The 21559-nt window shown below is 39.3% G+C and overlaps 2 protein-coding genes across 7 annotated transcripts; one reads left to right on the forward strand and one right to left on the reverse strand.

The window, feature by feature from the left end:
• Positions 1 to 299: 299 nt before the first annotated feature.
• Positions 300 to 16466, reverse strand: phka2 (phosphorylase kinase, alpha 2 (liver)). Of its 6 annotated transcripts, none has more exons than XM_055044791.1 (32): positions 16362 to 16466; positions 13821 to 13979; positions 13397 to 13444; positions 12496 to 12664; positions 12324 to 12406; positions 11642 to 11722; positions 11465 to 11563; positions 11231 to 11377; positions 11095 to 11148; positions 10808 to 10930; positions 10272 to 10367; positions 10044 to 10151; positions 9810 to 9888; positions 9540 to 9674; positions 9350 to 9459; positions 9063 to 9207; positions 7644 to 7722; positions 7390 to 7538; positions 7137 to 7307; positions 6426 to 6544; positions 6203 to 6339; positions 5934 to 6096; positions 5052 to 5131; positions 4893 to 4971; positions 4678 to 4807; positions 4481 to 4582; positions 3168 to 3286; positions 3009 to 3032; positions 2549 to 2602; positions 1185 to 1418; positions 908 to 1108; positions 300 to 529 (listed from the first exon to the last, which is right to left on the reverse strand). In XM_055044791.1, the coding sequence occupies exons 1-32, from the start codon at positions 16437 to 16439 to the stop codon at positions 356 to 358; spliced, it is 3729 nt and encodes a 1242-aa protein (XP_054900766.1). In that variant the 5' UTR covers positions 16440 to 16466; the 3' UTR covers positions 300 to 355. The 6 variants fall into 6 exon arrangements, with proteins under 6 accessions (XP_054900766.1, XP_054900764.1, XP_054900767.1 ...); XM_055044789.1 differs by having other exon boundaries at positions 1185 to 1559; XM_055044792.1 differs by lacking the exon at positions 3009 to 3032.
• A 228-nt stretch (positions 16467 to 16694) lies between these two features.
• On the forward strand, positions 16695 to 21545 carry LOC129369420 (AP-1 complex subunit sigma-2-like). The gene is made up of 5 exons (XM_055044797.1): positions 16695 to 16770; positions 18736 to 18914; positions 19353 to 19461; positions 19573 to 19710; positions 20212 to 21545. Exons 2-5 carry the CDS (start codon positions 18736 to 18738, stop codon positions 20257 to 20259), a joined length of 474 nt encoding a protein of 157 aa, XP_054900772.1. The 5' UTR covers positions 16695 to 16770; the 3' UTR covers positions 20260 to 21545.
• Positions 21546 to 21559: the final 14 nt, after the last annotated feature.

The raw sequence follows: 21559 nt of genomic DNA on the forward strand, positions 1-21559 counted from the left end.
AGGAGGCTCTGCATTACAGAGCTATGATTCCTAAACCCTTTCTTCGATTTGGATGTGGAAACTCTCATATTGCAGCTGGGAGTGTGCACTTTCAGCCCATATTATATATAAATTGTATTTCTGAACATATTTTTATCAACAGCTAAAAAAACAAAACCTGTGTCACTGTCCAAATATTTCTGGCCCTAACTGTAATTTGTTAGCTGCCAACGCTGCAATGCTGCATCATTACACCAGAGCAACTGTTTACTGAATAATTAACAACGACAAAATCCACACGAGTTACAAATTAGAAGCTCTGCTTTGCCCTTCTGCCACCAGACAGGCTTTATTCGGCTCTCTGGAGTCGGTTTCTTCACTGCATCAGACAGCTGGAACTTGGCAGGAAGTCTTGGACGTAAGTGACAACTGCCTTGGAGAGATAAGTCATTGTGCCATAGCTGCCACTAGGGGCGCTGTCGTAGAAGAAGTTGCAAATTCCAGTAGCTGGGTCCTTCTCAAGGAAATAATCACTGGCGCTGAGTGAATTCTGGAGATTTGAAATTGGATGGATTAAGCTGAGGTGAACCCACAGGCGTTTGTCATTTATCATAATCTATCTTTAGTATAGAGCTGTGAAAAGCAATTCCCCTCCCAACAGTCAAGTTCACCTTTTGTTTCTTTTACTCTTTTCAGGGAATCCACACATCAACTAAACATAACTTGAAAAATACTGAACACTGTTTCTATTTGTGGAAAAAAACTATGGTTCACTGCAGTTCCAAAGCCTAAAAAATGTTTCTGCAACCCTTTGTCTTTGTCTGACATTAAACATATTTGGTAAACTGAAACACTGACAAAAAGCAACAAAAAAAAAAAAACATTTCTAAGATGTCCAATGGTTTTCCATTAGCCCTCTGAGCCATACCTGGTCATTTAGGAATAGATCGTTGGCCAAATGCAGAATGCGGTCCACGTGGATAATTCCACCGATGCTGTCCACGTCCACATCAGCCACCAGACCCAGAACCATCACAGTCTCCACCAGCAGCTGCCTGTACTCCGGTTGGGGGACGTGGTTCAGGACAGATTCCACTTGCACTGCAAACTTGATCTCTCCTGCGGTCATCTGCGAAATAAGACTTCAAGTCACATCCATGGACATGAACGCAGCCCAAATTCCAGAGCTAGCAGTATTGTGCTACCTCTCTTGTGGTGGACGAGGGCAGCACATATCCATCAATGGACAGCCCGTGGCACTTCTGCAGAATCTTCCAAACTTTCTGGTAGAAACCCATCGGCACCCTGTTGATTGCTCCATCCAGCCGCCGTCTCCTCAGCCACTGGCCCTGCCTTTCCTCCCAGTGCAGCTGCCCATCTTCCAGGCCATGTCCCACTGGGGACAGCATTCCACTGGGGGTGGAGGGGCTGCTGCAACGCTGCAGGACCAGCACACCACTGTTCTTACTTTCAAGCTTATTTGAGCCCATTAAACAAGTCAGAAGCAACTGCAGTTTTTCCCACAACACTGGGCTAATGTTAGAGGTCCTTGACCCATTTGTGATTGGTGGAGATAGGTTCTGTGTAAGAAAGAGATTAGTAGCACACAAAAACACAAGTTTGTTGTATTCTCTGTCTCACACAGATAGTTGTTTTAATTTATGCAACAGTCCATGCAGTCACTCATGCAAAATGGGTCACTTAAAAAAATATAGGTTAGGACTGGCATTATCACAAGTTCTAGTTCTGTAAACAATTGTGTATGCACAAACTGAAATAAGACACACAAATCAATGTCTGACCTTTGGGTGACTACAGCAGATTGTATTGTCCTGATTAATAAGCAACATAAAAAGGAGCTACCACTTTAACATAGATGTACAAAGAGTTCACTTAGGACTTTTGTGCAATTATTATAGCGCACAAATCAATCTGACGCCCATTAATATCTGTCCTAATATTAATATGTATTCCTTAGATTTTTCAAATATTCATGAAGTGCTCTTGAGGCTGTGTGTGCTTTTGGACTTTTACATTTTATATTTGCCTTTTAAACTTTGATTCTCACAAACTGTCTTTTTTGTTTTCTTGCCACACACGTGTTTCTTCTTACCAACCAAGGGCTTGTTTTAAGTAAATAGTTTCTTAATATTGATGGAAAAGTACTAGTTCCCCATAATATAAGTGAAACAATCAGCCAGTGGAACTAATACTTGCTTTAAATCAATATTAAAGAATTACTAACTTAAAGCAAGCTCTTATATCTTGGTAAAAAGTTATTTGTAAATTGGTTTTGTCACATTTCAAGTGTGCTAAGATATTTGGACTTGAACTCAGACAAAATGTTTGGTCAGATTTTGCTTTTTTTGCAGCGTTATTTTAACAAAACATTGTTACCAGTAGCCCACAACAACTTGACATGCCATTCTCAACCTTTAATGTGAGCTAATCACATAGAGGAGGTGTCTAAATTAAGGATGAAATCATCAAGTATGTGTTGCGTACTACATTATGACCCTGAGAGGGATGAAGCAAGCCAGTGTGAAGCAGTTGAAATGAAATGGTTTACCGTGGAGCGAGGGGAAGTTACATTGCTACTCAAGGAAAGGCCGCCACTGAAGATCTACAGGTGGAACATGGATAGAGGACAGGTTGAGATGGTTCACATGAGTCTCATGATGCAGACTTATACATGGTAAAGTATAGACACATGTTAAAAGAAGAAGAAACATAAGGGCAGACGGTCCCAAAGCAGCTTAATCATGGCTTAAGTTGGTTAGAGAGATGGTAAAGTTGCAGACATTTATATGTGCTGGTCTTCTACAAAAACAAAACAAAAAGAAAAACACTGCAGATGGATGCATAGCATGTTTTCCTGCTGATTCGTCATGAAGAGAGTCACTCCAATTATGGAGGCCACTGTGGTACACAAAATGTTAACAGGCAGCAAGTGATTGGAACCGGCGGCTTGATTTTTATTTTAGATTAAGGTTAGAAACACATGCTAGAAATTATCAAAGATAACCCACACTGACAGGTCGAGAACCATCCAGCTGCAATTAAAAGCAAAAACAATGTTAAATAGAGAGGAAGAGACAGACAGACAGACAGACAGACAGACAGACAGACAGACAGACAGACAGACAGACAGACAGACAGACAGATAGACAATCTTCTTTCTCACTCACATGTTTTATTTCGCTCTTTAACTTGTGAATCCCTGTGCGTTCAGTCTTTGTGGCACCTGTGTGGCCCAGTTCATGAATAGAGATCGCAGGACTCGTGGCTGTGGACTGGATTGGACGCACTGAAAAACACAACATCCACCCATCCATTTTCTGTGCACCATTGTCCCTGGTGGGGTCGGGAGGGGTGCTGGTGTCTATCTCCAGTGAACCCCGCCCCGCGAGAGGCGGGGTTCACCCAGGTCAGGGCGCCAGTCAACGCAGAGACAGACAGGACAAACAACCACACACACGCACACCTAAGGAGAATTTAGAGAGACCAATTCACCTGACAGTCATGTTTTTGGACTGTGGGACGAAGCCGGAGTACACAGGGAGAACATGCAAACTCCGTGCAGAAAGATCCTGGGCCGGGAATCGAACCTTCTTGCTGCAAGGCAACAGTGCTACCAACTGTGCCACTGTGCAGCCCACGCAAACAACAAAGGGATGAAAAGATGGTTCACTCTAAATATGATATTGATATTATTCTGTGGTCAGAACCACTGTGACAACAAAATATATATAAACACCTGCAAACTAAACCAATTCAGAAAACTTCCACACATCAGCTTGGCATCATGTTTTGTAAAGTTTTTTCTACTTTATTCCTGGTTTAGGAACATAAATTGTCCTGTTTGATTCTTCATGTCTCATCTCAAATTATTGTTTGTCGAAGTTCAAATTTTTTTTATGTCTTTTACCCAAGATATTGGCCCTGTGTCGGGTCAGTCATTTCATTTTGGACTCCTTATCTGACTGATTGAACCATTTGTCTAAATCCATTAGAAGGAAAATTAATGAAAATATCTAAAATACAAAAGTGCTTCAACATTTCCCTGATTAAATAATCTCTCATGAGAAACTTTGGGTTATCCTTAATGAAGATGAATTAGATTATTCCGTGCTCCAATATTGCTTACTTTCATATGATTCAAAGCACTTCTACATTTTTGATAATCAGAGTCAATCAGAGTCTATGGCTGAGTAAAAGCAGCAAAGGTGAGCAGCTTGTAAATACTTACATTTTGTGGCTTTAAGTTAGAGTCTTTTTTTTTATTCATCAACACAACAAGTAACATCTAAAATTTCACTAGTTTGATTTATGTAATAAGGCCTTAATGTAATACAAACAATACGAGCAGATCTGAATCACCTTAATGTAGAGATGCAGACTTAAATCACTCCTTTACAGCGTCAAACGTTTTTCAATATAGAGAACGTGAAAAAACATCATTTGATTATAGCTAAAGAAAAAATAAGAGGTAAAAACTCACTGCTTCTCTCAACCCCAAACTCTTTGCCACTGAGGATGTGATGCAGCAGGTTCTTCATATCGAATGGACTCAGGCTCATCAAACTCTCAGACGCCTCCTCTCCTGCAAAACCATCACAAAGCGTTCACTGTTTGCTTCCACTTGTATCAATCTGTTCACATGTATGTTTTTGATTCCCCCGCCGCCCACCCTCTCACCTGAACAGTGCAGGCTGCGAGCCAGTTCAGTGGCCATCACTTGCATGATGAGTCCGATCCTGAGGCGGAGCATGTCGCCAAAAAGAGCGGGCTGGGAGCGAACGTACATGGCTAAATAAACCATGATTTCCTTTAACAGAAACACAAACGAGTCACAGGCGGACAGGAAGCATCCTTTAAGATCCTGACAGAGGTTTAAAATGTGACAGCTTTACCTGAGTGAGAACAGCTATGCTGATATCCTGACCACTGGCTTCATATATCAGAGTGTTTAACTCCTCTGGGGGGAGTGGCCTGAGAAAAACAGGACATTCGTGTTGTTAGTATAGGCTTTACTGAAGGAGAAAAAGATCTGCAACTAATGAACATCTTACATGGTGATCACTCTTTCTCTTGGCTCAGGAGGAAGACCAACCGTCAGCTGCTTGTGATGAGAAATCAGATCTGTGCAGGCCTGAGGGAAACACACAAAAAAGGAATACAGTGATTAAAATAACCCGCCACATGCGAGGGAACAATTCTCACTAGCAAATCAGAGAACCTCACTGTCCTCAAATTGGTTATTAATGCTATAAAACATCAGAACAGACTGCAAGTTGAAAATAGAAGCAATAAAAGTTAAATTACTTCAAATTATCTTTTTGTCCAATAGTTGAGTGTTGTAGTAGGAATTTACAAAAAAAATAGAGCCAATCAGAAATTATTTGATCTGATAACCGTCCACAGTGTTGTCGGTAGCAGTCATTGTGTTTAATTGCTGGAATATCAATAAATTTAAACTAAATAAGCCTAAATTCAGACTGACAACTATCACATTTTGGCTTGGAGTTTTCGTCACAGCTCCAGGGTTTTCTCATTGACTAATTGTTGATTTCAATAGGATATGAATTGATGTACTGTGTTAATTAGGAATCCAATTTTTGATCTGAGATCTAAGATATTTGGGATAATGCTCAAAAACAAAGTGAACTAGTGAAGTCAAGGCTTGATGTGGTGCATCATGCTAAAGATGACATCATCTTCACTGCATCCATCATTTGAACTTCAACAGAAATACACCAGAAAAGAGTCAGACAACATCAGGGCCTTTAAAAACATATTTCACACATTTATCCAGACATTTCTGTACAGAAAATTTTCTGTACTTTTCTCTCATTTCTCTCTCTCAGTTCTACTCATTTAGAACTTTAAAGTTTTTATCAAATGAACTATTTGCTTGACTGTTGCCATAAAAATAATCCGGACTTCTCACTGACCTCGGCGAGGACCTCCACTCTTTTGCGTAGTATTCCAGAGATGTACCTAATGAGCCCCCACTCTTTGCAGGCTCCAGCTTGCACATACAGTTCCTCGAGCAGTGAGCGCACGCTGACGCCGCCCTGTCCAGGTCCTGAAAGCTCCACCAACCACTCCGCTCCTCTTTGTCAGAAAATAACAACAACAAAAAATGTCACAGAGCAGGATATTACGAGGAACATTTTAAGTATTTAAGCTATCTGCACAGTGTTGTCATATATTTGCATACTTCATAACGTAGAGTATGTAGAGAATGTCAGTCTGGTCCTGCAAAGTCGAACACTCCTTTATCTGATTCACCAGTGCTGCAAAGTCGGTGTTGCCCTGAGAGTCTCTTGGCAGATGTAGCTCGGAAATACTGCAGAGCTTCAGAAACAACATGAGTGTTAATCTTCCACCAACACAGCAGGAATGGACACACACACACAGCTAAACCCATATGCTGAGCATGCCTTGGGCTGCTCAGGCTGCTTGGGCTGCAGGCCAGGCTGAGGATGAGGAACTTCAAGGAGGTTCAAGGATCTCCGATGCTTGTTTGTGATTGGAGCCACAGGAAGATACATTGAGGTCTCTGAAATATAAATATGCACAATGAAACAAAATGGTGTCTCCAGAATGCTTGCACCTTCACAGTGCCATGTCATTTTGTCATCTTGTTAATGTTATATATTGAAGCTGCAACCACAAAAAACTAGCACAATAACAACTAACAAATCAGAATAAAGACCAACCTGCAGTATTTTTTACTATTTTCCATCATTTCATGACTGAGAAACATTTTAGTTAACTTTCTGAATGGGATTATGGGTTATGAAAACATTTACTGTGTCTACTTGATCAATAATAAAGTAGATTATTGTTGAATACTTTTTAAACTTTTTTTTGTGTCAACAATTGTACATATTCTGGCATCTAATGCTCAAATAAACTTGCACATTTTGTAAATTTCTTTTAATTCACCAAATTAGTTCCACATTCCTTTGGACTGAAGAAAATGTTGCCTTTACTGTTCAGTGTTTTATTCTTTATTCTGTTTTTATTTATTTATACTATATCTTTGCTTGAGTCTATTTGCTGTTATTGTCAGTCACTTTGCTGCTGTTGCACTTTAACTTCTTCACTGTGGGACAGTAAAGGACATTTCTGTTCTATTCTGTACTCACTGGGCATTTTCAAGCCTTGGACCTGAGCCATAAAAGACAGGATGTCTCTGGTGGTGTGCTCAGGGCTGAAGATGTGGTGCTGCCCCCTCTGGATGGGAGGTAGATAGGACTTGGTGGTGGTGCTGTGAAGGAGCTGTGTGATGTACTGGTCAAATGTGTTCTGAGAGTCCACTGTTTAAAAAAAATGCTTCCAGTCAATATTTAATAAGACAAATTAAAGTGTGATGGTGGAAATGCAGTGTTGCTAACTTACGATCAGGTGTGTCATATTCAGCTCTGTATTCATCATTATCTTCATCTTCTACGTCGTCAAATAAACTATCGTCAGTGTCTTCATCCAGGAAGGTCAGACGGGTGTGGAAAGACGTAGTCTGGACACTGGACAGATCTGACATCTGCACTCTGTGGCGTCACACACACCAAAGCTCTCACACATAGAAGGAACTGTTCTATTTACATGAATGTGTGTGTGTATGTTCTCACTACTGCATTCGGAATGAAACAAACCTCGCTCCGGCAAAATAGCCATCCTCCAGCTTCCGGAGTGTGGATAAGATACATGGATCTATTGCGTCTCCATCTTCAACTGGTTGGGAAAAGTAAAGTGAAATGAAATGACTTTGCAGCATAAATTTACTTTATACACCCTCTGGTCCCTTTAAATATTTCCAATCTCCAAACAAATTTTCCATTAGACTAAAATAATCAAGAGTTTTTAAATTATGATTTTATGTATTAAGAGAACTGGTTACGTCACCTTTGGCGGCAACATCTCCCATAAAGTGTCTTAGATGACTGGTAATGAATCTTTTACATTGCTGTGGATGAATTTTGGTTCAGTCTTTTTTGCGGGATTGTTTTATTTCAGTGATTATCACCAGGTCGTGGCGCACCATCTTAATTAAGTTTAAGTCCGAGCACAGGATCCTCTAGCAGTAAAATAGACCCAGATCTTTACATTACCACAACCATGTGTAACTGATTGAGATGCTGAACTCATTTCACTCCAGAAAGGAGTAACAGGAAGCAGCACAACTGCTAAAACTTTCCCCTTTTGTGGTCACAGAATATTTTTCACCAACATCTGACATTTTTTTGTTTCTATTTGGTAGATGTGAGACAGACCTTTGAGCTCTTTTTGGTTAAGGAGAGGTTTCTTTACAACTGAACTCCTAAATGGACGTCATGTTGCAGAGTCTCTTCCTTGGGTGTGAAATGTTGGCTTTTGAATTCTTTCAACCAACTTCATGTCATCAGACCTTAATCAAGACTTGGAGTAGCTACTGATATTCAACGCTACTTTCCAAACAATGTGGAATCATCATTAAAAAATACATATTATTTGAAAACTGCTTTTGGTATTTACTCAGATTATATTTGCTCCATACCAAAAATGTGTTTGACGATCAGATACATAAAACATAAAATCAAGAATAAAAGACATATGTAACGTTACAAATACTTTTCCAGCTTCTATAAAAACATGTCAAATGAAATCAACAAGGCCGGCATGAAATTAACTTTTACTTTTAACAAGTAATTTAATTTAATTTTAAGATGATATGAATTCATCAAGCCAATTTAGAGATCAACAGCAGTAAAAAAAAAAAAAAAGATCCATAAGACCTAACAAGTCTCATTGATCCAGTCCATAATGTTGCTTTAAAACAACAAGAAGAAATCATGACACAAACCGAAACCTATATGAATCCTACATCAATCAGGCACAAACATTGTTTCTTTTTTTATTTGTGCATAGACTCGTACAAAGTTTGGGATTTGGAATTATAATCTATTATAATTATTATCTATTATTCACTATGTGCAACACAAAAATCACTTATCCTTGCTATAAATTAGGACAAAAGAAACAATAACACATAGTAAGTGCAGTTTTCTTGAGTTTTGAATGCAGAGAATTCATACCCAGCATGCTGCGTGTGATAGGGAAGGTGAGCGTGGGCCGTCCCGTCATCCTCCAGCACGACGACAGGTAGGCCAGCTCGGTTCGTAACATCTCAACAATCATCTGGTTGTCCAGCGCCAGGTAGAAATGATGCTGATCTAAAAACTGATCAGTGAAGACCGAAAAGAAGAAAGGAGAGAAATACAAAGCATTCAAAATATTGCTATCACTATTTCTACCCTTTTCAATCTGAGATTTTCTGTTGTGGTCACAGATGTGTCATCATCCCAGCCAGGTGGCGTTTCACCTGAGGGGTGAAGATGTAGGAACGATTCCTGATCTCGTAGAACTTGGACGTTCCCAGAACTCCAATGTGTCTGTACGGCCTTCCGCTCAAATTCAGCTTCCTGCAGTTTCCTGAGGAAAAGACACCTGTTGTCACTTTTGTAACACACAGATCTCAAAGTTTAAGAAAAAAAAACTAAGTAAGTGATTACCCAGTCTGACATAGATGTGGCTCAGGATGCGAGCAGGCATGACTCGAATAGGCATAACCTCTGATATGGTCTGCACCGCAACGCCAGCATCTCTTAGCAACTCCTTTATCGCTTCTGTCTCTGCTAGTACACAGACTAAAGCAAACCAAAAGATAAATAGGTATTGATATTTTTGGTATCATGTGTAGTCAGCTCTCTTTGAACCAACTGGTTTTGTTTCAAAATATTTAAATAAATACATATTCCAAAGGTAATTTACTCATTTCCAACCTTGTACCACAACGTCAGGTTTGAAGTTTGTAGAGAATCTCCTGTTGAGAGGATCTATCTCTCCTGGTGCAAGAAAACCCTTTCAAGGAAAAAAAATTGAAAAAAGGTTGACTTCCTGTATGTTTACATTTCGAGAACTGATTTGATTTTGTTCTTTTTGTCCTTTTAGAATTTGCAACAAACACTTGTAAAACATCATATCAAAGTGATTTATTAAATCTTGGCAGCCATTACCTCAGCCAGAAGGCATCCCACAATGTAGAGGGATTGTCCCCACATGTGAGGGAACTGTCCCATGGCCATCCTGTCCACAGAGTGGGGATTGCTGTATTCCTCCTCCACCTGCACGGGAAACAAAGATTAGTTATCAAAATCCTTGATTAATAAACTTCTCCAGCAGGTGCAGCTGAACAAATAGTGACAAAGCTTTTTAATCATGTCTTTTTATAAAAATATACATACCTTATCAAGTGGTACAGCATAAAGTTCAGGCAGGAGTTTGATGCCATTTTTCCCTCTGATTAAAACACCTTCCAGCGCCTCTCGGTACTCCTGCACCTGTGTGCAAAGTGTGTAGTTATTTAGTAACACGGCAGCACCACTTGAAATCATTTACACTGAATAAATCACGGTGTCTCTGAAGCAAGACGATTAACTCTAAAGAAAATGTTGGTAAACTGAAGGACAGCGTTCTGAGAAAAAGCATTATTTAAGTTTCGACGATTAGTAGTGTTTTCTAGTTTCTAATTTTTGAAATTTTGTTATAATAATTTTGAAAAAAATATGTGTGAAGCACATCGCAATAATTAAAACACTACAGCAGAACAAGCTGTTACAAACAGGGTTTAATGAGTGCTGTAGTTAATCTATCGGCCACATGCAGAAATGCTCACTTTTAGAGATAGACAGCAGATGTTTCAGTGTGAAATGATGCTGCTGCTGCTGCTGCTGCTGCTGCTGCAAAGGGGGCATCGTTTCTATTGTTTTTTTTTTCCTACCTGCACTTGATCTCCAGTAAAGATGCCGTCAAGGATGAGATACGTCCAGAACACCGGCCACTCACTTTCGATGTTCTCAAACAACTTAAGCTCTGCAGGATCATAGTGCAGCCGAGATGGATCCTAGTAACACAACGACCAGAATCTTGATTTTTTCATCCAATGCATACTCTTCATGCAACAAGAATGGCCTTAATGTTAAATAGTCCTTTTTATGACTTTTTTATATACTAATATGCACTCTGTTAACTAAAGAATGTTGATATTTCACAGAGAGAATGTGAAACCTCTTTAGGACAGTGATATCCATCCCTGATGAAGCGACAGCAGCCATATCGACCCTGAAATTAGACCAATGGAAAGTTCAGCCTGACTCCATGAAGACAGGATATGCGTTTCACTTGTCTCTACTTGGACTTGCACCTGCAGCTTGCTGATAATTTCGGACTTGGTGATGGCCACCAGGTCAGCATCCTCCACGGCAAAAGCAGGGAATGAAATAACGGACAGAAGGCCGGCGTCTATCTCCTTGGAAGTTGAGGCTCGTGGTAGCATGGAGCAGAGGATGGCCTGAGGGAAAACACACGCAGAGACGCTGAGGGCGAGAACGAAGGTCTGAACTGCTGCCAGGATGCCTGGAAGTGAACTCAGCTGTACCTGACAGTGCTCCACCTCATCTGGTAGAACGTGAATGACTGACTTCGGCCCTCCGTGAGCCCCAAACAGATCCAGCTCATCGATGGCCTCCAGAGCTGCCTGAAACATCAGTCCTCCTGTAAACACTGGCACCTCATTGCTTAAAGACAATGGAAGAAGAAAATGGCGCTGCTGTACCTTGGCCATTCCTACAGAGCTGCCGTTGAGCTCGGGGATGCCCTGGTTGGTCTTGTCACCTCGCTCCCACATCCCATAATCCTGCAGGAATCAGACACTCTCTACAACACCTGCTATGTGACATGTTTTATCCTGATTATTAAGCGTGTAGTGGATAAAAATGATAAAATGATGATATTCTCTTTTTTAAGAAGTTTCCAACAATGATGAACCAAAGTCTCAAGTCAGATCTTATTCAACTAAATTAGGTTTCCAAAAAGCAAAGAATGTCAGCAGTCCTTGGAAGTGGCCTTGATCTATATTTCCCCAGCCAGTTTATATCTGAATCATTTATAACTAAGCAAAACAAAGAAGCAAGCAGAGAAGCAAACAAATAATCCTACACATGGTCAGAACTGGAAGTGACAAAACCAAATAAAACCCTGAGGAGTATTGGTTCGATTGCTACAAAATATAACAGATGCTTTCATGTTGACTTATTCAAATTCAATCCAAAACTTTGTTGATCCTAAAGGGAAATTAAAAATTATAACTCATTTAACTAAGGAGTTATTGTAGATGATGATGGATGTGGACAGGAAAGATCTCCTGTAGAGGTCTGTGTTACACCCAATCAGAAGAAGCTTCTGCTTCAGCTTCTCTCTCTCTCTTCAATTTACCCTAATTTGAATCTGATGCTTACCGCCACTTTGTAGGCTGCCTCAATGTAGAAAACTAAGTTCTGGATAAAAGCTACTTCATCAAGGTTGGAGATTATTTTGAGACCTGCATGAAAAAAGAGAAAATGAATTAAACTAAAACTGAGTTGCCTTGATCATTTATGCAGGAAAAGCTTTAATCTGAATGTGATCCACCTGAGGCTGTCATCTGTGCCAACATTAGCAGGTAAATGGAGGTGGCGTCCACCTGCAGATGGCCCCACTGGTCATCCCTCACCACTGTGCCGCAGGTAGCTGTGTTATATTTGGCATGCAAGCAATCCTTTGTACTCTGGGTGTGTTTGAACTTCTCCACTTTATCCACCTGAAGACACAAAACAACATAGTCTAGGTTGGGAGTAAGTGAAACCTAGAAGGAACATCACAACCAAAGAAACCCAAAGGAAAATGAAAGATATTAGATTTTAAACTATTTTTAGGTCTGTAAATATCCTTCTTTTAAGATGACCAAGTAGTGGAGCAACCAGGAAGCCAATGTGTCTTGGATGAGCATCTATAGTCACCAAAGTGGTTACCACTGGAAGCAGGGTTGGTGGAGAGAAGGTGATGCTTAAAGCAAGTACTCTATCTGCTTGGGGGGAAAGGATTTGATTTTTTGATAACCTCCTATATTAATACGTTTTACATTTTCAACATAGATTTTAAATAAATATAAAAGGCCAAATAAAAAAATGTAATACTTGTTTCATCATGCGGTTGCAAACTAATGATATTATAAACTTTATGATGCACTTTATTAAGGCAATATTTTGGCCTCACTGTACAGCTAAGTCCAAAATGAATCATATCCCTTCAACATGCTTCTTCTTCATTTTCATTCAGAAGAAGCATGTTGATCAGAAATGAAAGACATCTCTCAAATGATAGTAAAATTATGTAAAAGGAGTATGCTTTTTAAAAAATTGTTTATGACTTACAATTTATCAAAGAAAAAAAATGTTCTTGTTAAGAAATTTTCACCAGAATGCCGACTAGCGATGATCCTTCCATGTGTATTTGAGCAAAAATAATAATGTACAGTGCTACAACGTCTTACCTGTCTCATCATGCACTGCAGAAGGCCCTGCATCAGCTTCACCACGCTCTGCCAAATAACAAGGTAAGTACAAACAGATACAACTGTAAGTGAAACACAACACTTTTACAGTTTTAGCTAATTTACGTGATAAAGATTTGGGCAAAAGAAAGATGAGCATAAAGCTCTCATTGAATGTCTTGCTCTTCAATGAGCAAGAAATTATTTTCTTATTAAAGAAAGAGAAAATCATTTATTTATGCACTAGATATTTAATAACCTTGTTGTAAGATTTTTAAGTTATTCAGCATGTCATGTATTTTTTTGTCCTCATTTTTATTAAATGAACTTAGTTCAAATAAAAATGCAAGATTCACATTTTTTCTAGTGTTTGCTGTGTCAGACTCTATCACGCTCCATGAAAAAGCCTTTTCTTTTGGTGCACCTGCTCCAGTTCGTAGGCCTTGGCTTTGTCTTCATCGCGGTCGGCGTTCTTGCGATAAGCCATGCCCAGCCCCCACACAGCCAGGACACTGTACACGTTATCCCTCACCCAGGCATCCTTCTTCTGGATGCTGGCAGGGAGAAGGCCAGTCACTGGGTTCTGAGGAAGGAAGAGTCCAGCTTACAGTCAACAGATACGCTGAAAGTGTGCAATTATGCGCGCAAAAATAAACAAGATTACAGTTGTTTCATTTAAACACTTGCATATTTTTTAATTTACATTTTTTAAAATAATTTCTAGTTGTCTTTAAGTTCTTCCTTATTACTGTGCTATTGTTTTAAGCCAATTAAACAGAAAAGTTCACTTAAAATGAGTTTTGTGGTGGATATTTTAGAAAACCCAGGAAGGAAGAAAGGAGGACAAGAAAAAAGGAGGGAGGGAAGGAAGAAAAAAATTTAACAAGTGAACAAGCGAACAAACAAACAAAGGAATGAAGGAAGGAGCAAAGAACCACAGACTGGATGAATGGAATACTGCTATTTTTTATCCAATATTTTTTTTCTTGTACTGTAAAACACTTCAACCTGTACTTTTTCTTCATTTCTAGTAGACACAAGTTCCATTTTTTTCCACGTAGGAAACGACTCGGACACAGCGATTACATACAAACATGACAAGAGACCAAAAACAAAGCCGAGTCGACACTGTAAACATCTCCAGCTGAAAAGGCTTAAAAATGATGCCGCTACAGTTAGTCAGTAAACACTGCCAACTTTTCTCAGTTTCAAAATTCTTCCTTATCTTTTGTTTTCAGTTGATTTTTTTTCATGACAGTGATTAAATCAGTCATTGATCTACCTGCTGCAGACGGCTAGAGTACACACAATCTTAACTTTTGCCTAAGTCCAAGTACTTTCAAGGAAAACAGAGATAAAGAGTGACGCAAAAGTAAAAAAAGTCTGAAAATAGGCATTCAAGCGAAAAATTAGTAACTCAAATGTTATAAAAGTTATTTTTATTTTTTTTCCTACTTCAAACCACACTGTACTTAACTAACCCTCAAACCTGATTCAATTTATTCAGACAATAGATAAAATGTTAATGATTTGTAAATATTCATCCAATAATCTTACTGGCCATTTTCTGCACAAAAATGGCCAAACTAAACTGTTCTTCCTAATGTACCGCTAAGTTTGTCTTTTATTCTTATTAACAAATAGCATCACTGAACATCAATAAAAGACAAACAAAGTGTCCCTATAAAATAGGTGAATACACAGTGCCTTTAACATAGATTACAATAACACACTAGTTTACACACAGTAGTTTCTGCCTTTTTCAGGGCAACCTGTTTTTAAGCTAAAGCTTATTAAACACTGTCTAAGAGAGCATGGAAAGTTGACCCTGTTTTCTGTCAGCTGTGCCCTCAGGGTCCCAGTTTCACTCCACCAGTTTTTGACCGTGTCAGTGTGAACTCAAGAGCTGTTCGTTAGATAAAGGTGCATCGCTTCCCAGGACTCAGCTGATTCCTGGAACTGAACTTTGCTCCCATGTTGTTTATTTCTCTGTGCAGCTGCTGTGGATGAACTTTAGTCTTTATAGGCAGCAAAACATCTACATGTCTACAATATTTCTGTATGGAGCAGGGGGAATATATGATTACAAAGGCAGAAAATGAGAGACCATTTCAAACAGCCAACCAGAAGATCATCAAACAGAAAGTTGGAAAATATATTTTCTGCCAACATTTGTACAAGTTTGCCTTGTTTTTTTTTCAAGGCTATTGTTTTCTTAAGATCTTGTTTAGTTGTTTTTAATCTACTACATTTTGAGGTTACAACATTGTGAATGCTGCCAATCATTAATTTTTACATTTAGTTTATCAAAAAAAAAAAAAAAGGTGGACTGATTGACTGGAATTTTACCACGTCAAATTTTTCTTTCAAGAGCTAAGCAAAAGCAAATAATGCGCTGGCTTGATTTTGTATTGACGAATTTAAAAATCTAAGAAAAAAAAATATTTTTCCAGTTTTTCTGTTTTTGATGTGCCAATCACCAAACCAAGGCGATCAAGGGAAAACTGTCAGATACTAACTTTATTTATTATATGTGAAATAAGTTTTTTGTTTTTTTAAAATGATATAATTCTCCCACTAGTCCACAGAAATAAGTAATACAGAAATAGTTCAAGAACAGGAAAAAAAGAAGAGGGAAGACTTCGTTTACAGAATTTGCTTTATCAAGTGCACTTTTTAACATTAATCATCACAGTTGTAAAATGTAGCACTCATACTACTATTACAAACTTCAACTTGCCTTCAAGTATTTATGAACTAGTCCAACCTAGTTACCCAACATTAGGCATACAACAAGTGGATTAAACAGTCAGCCTGGGGATTCACAGCTCATTAAGCAAGGTTGGAAATCACTGCAGTGACTTTTTTTTTTTTTTTTTTTTTTTTTGCATTAATGGAATACTGCAGTTTTCCAGTAGTTCATTAACTAAAATGTATTTGCTTCACTGCATGTGTCTGAACCCACCTGATGACACAGGATAGTCTCCTGGACCAGCCGAGCATATCCGTCCAGCCTCACTCCTGAATTGCTGCGGCTCCTCATCCTCACGGACAACTGCGCAGTGTTTCCCTAAAGCTCCAGCATTTTTACTTTCATTTTATTTTTGCATCTCGCCGTTAAATAGGATAAAAGTAACAGTTAAATCTAGCTTCGTGACTAAGCTAAGTTTTACCCATCTTTCCTGTCCTGCAGAGCCTGTTTGACCTCCTGGAGGCGACTCAGGCTGCTAAAAAGCTGGCTAGCATTGTAGCGTCCAGACGACTAATAAATAGCTCCTCACTCCGGGTTTGCTGTCCGCATTCACGTCCAGGGATTCAGCTGTCGCGGAGAAACGCTGTCGCTATGGAGCGTCGGGGCTCGTGGACGACTCTGGGTGAGTCAGGCGGCGCGTGCCTGTCCATCCATTCTGTACATTGTGTTCTGGATTTATCGCAGTCCGCCGACAGAGGGCGCCAGACTGCTGTGCTGTTGATGCTGCTGCATGTGAGCAGCATAGCAACGAGCATAGCAACGAGCCTGTGATGTGTCGAGGCCCAAATGTGTCACAGGGCGTAAATCGCTCGTTTTTGCTCAATTAACATCCATGCACGTGCTAGTTTAAATAAAACTATAATTAATACATTTTAAATAATGTATTAATTAATCTGGTTGGCTGTTTGAAAAAATAAGCTACATACATGTGCTGAATTGAATAGAAAACGCAATGATTAAATCAAATAAAAAGTTTAATGTCAATATTTAAATAGCACTTATACATGCATTAATTTGGTTAATATATCTTGTATCACACATACGAATATATATATTTTTTGTCAATGTCTTTGTTGAATGACAATACTGAAACTTGACACTGATATTGCACAGTTCAGTGCAAAGGTGATTGATTAATAATTCTGCAAAGAGGACAGGACCAAAAGTCCTTCCTGGAGATGTCAAAGACTGTCATAGTTGCCAACAGCGAAACAATTAATTATTTAGTTTACAGAGAAATAAATAATTCACTATCTGATTTGTTTTGATTATTTTTTTTCCTTCATAAATGAAACCAAAATTTTAAAACTGTATTTTGGTAAATTTGCCTGGTGATCTGAAATATTTGAGTGTGACAAAAATCATAGAAATTGGTAAAGTGGAAAACATTATGTTATGACTCTTCACATGCTGTTATGTGTACCTTCTTCGTTGGATCACTGAGGACTTCTGAAATAGACTTCAGTGATCCAACGCTTTTTACATTGCAAAATAAACCATGTGCAACTTCTATATGCAGCAAATTACATTCAAAATTCCTAAATGTTTAGGGCCAGAAAGTAACTTAAAAATAATAATAAATTTTAAAAAAAGATAATACACTCCAATAATACACCTATGAGAGTTGTGTTTGAAATGCCTGCTTCAGTTGCCCTCGTCACATGTAATCACACATTAATGCCATTTGCAACGCATTGTTGTTTTAGTTTTTTACTAATTCGTTTTGAAATAATATTTGCAGTGTAAGAGTGACGTCTATTTCATGGATCATTACTGTTCACTTTCACGGTTGTTTTCTCAAAGTATTTCTCCTAGTTTTAGTTGTACATGTTAAACAAAGAGAAGCGAAATGAAGCGCACAGTGAACTTTCAGCCACAGCAGTCAGCGCTTATTCTCAGGTCCACATCAACGTAATGACTAACGGAAACTCAGAACCAATCAAATTGCAGAGCCGTGACTTTTCCAGCCAATCACGGCGTCGCTGGTGTGTCAACAGTATCCGCTAGGCAGTTTAGCATCAGGCTGGACGGGAAGTAGGCTACAGAAACCCTCTCTCGGTCTTGTTTTGATGATGTGTTCAGCTTTAATTTACTGAAGCTGCAGCCGGTCGAGTCTCTAAGGCGATTCCAATGGCCGTCGTTTGTCTTCTGGAATGTGCGCTGTAAGGAGATAAACGTCGCAGGAGGGGGGCGCAAATGTCACGCAGCGTGGTGTTGATTTTAAAATCAGGCAATTAAGTGATATTAGCTGATGCGAGCCAATGAAACGTAGTGCGGAAGCCCCCGAGGCGAACGATGCACAAGATGTGATCCAAATTGGATCAAATATTAGTGTCATGTTGTTATTGTTAACATTTCATCCGTTTCCTGCAACTGGCGCACTTTAACTTACTGCGATAAATGAGGTTTTCTGTCACATAAACGTTTTTGTTCATTTTATGCTAACTGTTGTTGTGGTTTGTGGGTTTAAACCTACAAAATAAAAAAATAAATCCCCCCAATCCACCGTTCGGTTCCATTGGCCTCGATGCCTCTCACCCATTATGATTCATGTTTGTCTCACCCTTGGATCTCCCTCCCCCCTCAGATGCAGTTCATGCTGCTGTTCAGCCGGCAGGGGAAGCTGCGGCTTCAGAAATGGTATGTCCCTCTGTCTGACAAGGAGAGGAAGAAGATCTCCAGGGATCTGGTCCAGACCATACTGGCCAGGAAGCCAAAGATGTGCAGCTTCCTGGAATGGAGAGACCTCAAGATTGTGTACAAAAGGTAGATGATGTAAAGAAAAAAAAAACAATAACAGGTCCCAACTTGTTGTGATCTGTTTACAGCCCTTAGTATCAAAAGTAATGTGCAGCGATCAACCTTAAAACCAATTTCTTCTAAAGCAGTCTGTGAGGTAAACAAAGACACTTTCACTGAACGGTAGAGTTGTATTGTCATTTTATACAGGGGATACCTAATACTGATATGCTTTTACAATTTCAATCTAGTTTGTCATTTCAATATGTTCTGTTTTTACATTTTGCATATGCAACACTTTGAAATATTGTGAATCAGTTCTTTGGATTGAGCAAAAATTACTCTAACATTTACACATTCTTCTAAGCTATGGAGAAAACAATAAAAGGCTAACTAAATCTTTTCCAAATGGCACTCTTGCATTTCCTGCTTTTATTGTTTTTTTTTTTTTTTTTTTTTTTCTAGATATGCCAGTCTGTACTTTTGCTGTGCTGTCGAGGATCAGGACAATGAGCTGATCACTCTGGAAATCATCCACAGATATGTGGAGCTACTGGACAAATATTTTGGCAGTGTGAGTCACACAAACACCATGATGAAAACCTGTCACTGTAAGAAACAAAGTCTCCTTTTGCATCTTTCTTTTTATTTTATTACTTATCTCTCCCATACCATTCCCACACAGGTGTGTGAGCTAGATATCATCTTCAACTTTGAGAAGGCCTACTTCATTCTGGATGAGTTCCTGCTGGGCGGAGAAGCTCAGGAAACCTCCAAGAAGAACGTGCTGAAGGCCATCGAGCAGGCCGACCTGCTGCAGGAGGTACGATCGGTATTTGATTTAGCGAATTAGAATTGCAAAACTGATTTCCAATAATAAAAGGTTTTGCTTGCTTTAAGAAAATTCCCATCATGAAAGTTTGTAACTAGAAATTCTTTCCACGAAGAAGAAACCTGTAGTCATTACCTCGTAGAAGTTCTCTGTGTATCTATTAAAAGAATTTCCCTGGGCAGTGAACCAAACAGAAGGGTCGCTGTGGCATGTTGACGCATTGCATTTTCCAATGTGCAGCCATCTGCACCTGCTGCAATCTGTTTATTCTAAGCCTGCAGCGCTTGAATTAAACCTCCTCGACACCCCGCCTGTTTGTGCTTGGTGTCCAGCTAAAGCCACTTCAGGCTGACGGATTCCCGTCTCAGTGTTTTTATTTTTAGCAAATCATGCGGTGCTATTGTGGCTCACTATGAAGGCCTGCTTGGTTATTACTATTAATTACACTCACAGTAGAAATGCAGGAGATATGTTTTTGTTTCTCTCCTGCAGGAAGCCGAGGCGCCGCGGAGCGTCTTAGAAGAAATCGGGCTGACATAGATCACCCCGCCGCCTCTCGCTACGTCCCACAGATGCAGATCTGTTCACATCCACGTCTTTGTGTCCTTTCCTGTCCAGTGTCGGTGTTGTATGTATATAATCGGCATTGTTGTATTGCTCCGTACTGTCATTCGATGTGGTGCCAAATGTAGTGTTTGTCCAACTGTCCGACTTCCTGTAAAGTATTCCATTGTATTTCTCCCGACCTCTTAACTCAACAGAGTAATGTAGCACTAATGTCACAACTCCAGCATGTTTAGATCATCCATTGATCGCTGTTTGCAGAATTAGTAATTAAGACTTTTAAGTGCTGCTGGTGCCTCTTGCACACAACAGACACCAGGAAGGTTAACGCAGCGTAAAGCTGTCAGGTATTTTCTGAATCCTCAGCTGTACAAATTGTTAGCCATTAAAAAAATCCAGGGGAGTGGGGATTAAAATCATTTGGCCACTGTGCAGTCCTGGTAATAAATCTTATTGCAAAATGCATTTCTTGGATTTAAATGTTTGTCTCAAAGAACAAGTTCCCATTTTGTGCCATTTTGTTTTTAGATAAAATGCAGACGCTATTGTAAAGTATTCCTGTAGTAGAGGCACCAACTTAGGTCAGTATTACAGTTCCCTTTGTACCTGGGTAGATCACAGCATCAGTATTGTTTTCTGTGTTCATTTGGACTTTTCGCAGACATGAACTGTTTACATATGTTGAACTTTGTGGTCTTTTGAGTTTGCTGCAGCTCGCTAAGCTTTCTGTTCTTTGTATTGTTGTTTTTGTATGGATCATATCTCCTTTCTGAAAGGGTTCAGGTGAAATGTTACATTTTTGTGATCAATCTTCACTGGGTCTCTTCACGTCTTCAGGACAGGAAAAAAAAACAGCTTCATAACCACTGATTAAAGGTTTAGTTCATTCTTAGACTCACCTGTGACCAAAGAACACTGTGTTTAACCTTCTTAATGGTGTCTAAAAAAGAATGCCAGAAAAAGGGACTTCTAACAAAGTATGTGGACACTATTTGACTACAGATGACTGTATTTTATATTCCTATCTCACAACTATGTAAACTTTGTGGAATAGTAATTATGAGCATATGAGATACAAAGGCATCCAAACAGGTGTTACATGCAAAAACACACATCTCTTAGGAGATACGTGTTTCTTTTCTGCAATTTCAACCCCATCATTGAACAAAACCATCTTTGATTTGAGCTAAATGACTTGTTTTATATTTAACACTGCCAACAGTTTTTCTTAAATCTGAGACAATAAATGTATTCAAGGACAACCCATTCTGATGTT

This window comes from Poeciliopsis prolifica, unplaced genomic scaffold (genome assembly GCF_027474105.1).
Source record: "Poeciliopsis prolifica strain line A6 unplaced genomic scaffold, Auburn_PproV2 SCAFFOLD021, whole genome shotgun sequence".
Taxonomy (NCBI): domain Eukaryota; kingdom Metazoa; phylum Chordata; class Actinopteri; order Cyprinodontiformes; family Poeciliidae; genus Poeciliopsis; species Poeciliopsis prolifica.

Coding starts and splice junctions, on each gene's coding strand:
- phka2 (XM_055044789.1), bottom strand. CDS start 16,439: ATGAGGAGCCGCAGCAATTCAGGAGTGAGGCTGGACGGATATGCTCGG. Junction 7,308..7,389: donor TGAATATGACACACCTGATC/GTAAGTTAGCAA, acceptor TTTTTTAAACAG/TGGACTCTCAGAACACATTT. Junction 6,340..6,425: donor AGCAGCCTGAGCAGCCCAAG/GCATGCTCAGCA, acceptor TTGTTTCTGAAG/CTCTGCAGTATTTCCGAGCT.
- LOC129369420 (XM_055044797.1), top strand. CDS start 18,736: ATGCAGTTCATGCTGCTGTTCAGCCGGCAGGGGAAGCTGCGGCTTCAG. Junction 18,915..19,352: donor CTCAAGATTGTGTACAAAAG/GTAGATGATGTA, acceptor TTTTTTTTCTAG/ATATGCCAGTCTGTACTTTT. Junction 19,462..19,572: donor TGGACAAATATTTTGGCAGT/GTGAGTCACACA, acceptor ATTCCCACACAG/GTGTGTGAGCTAGATATCAT.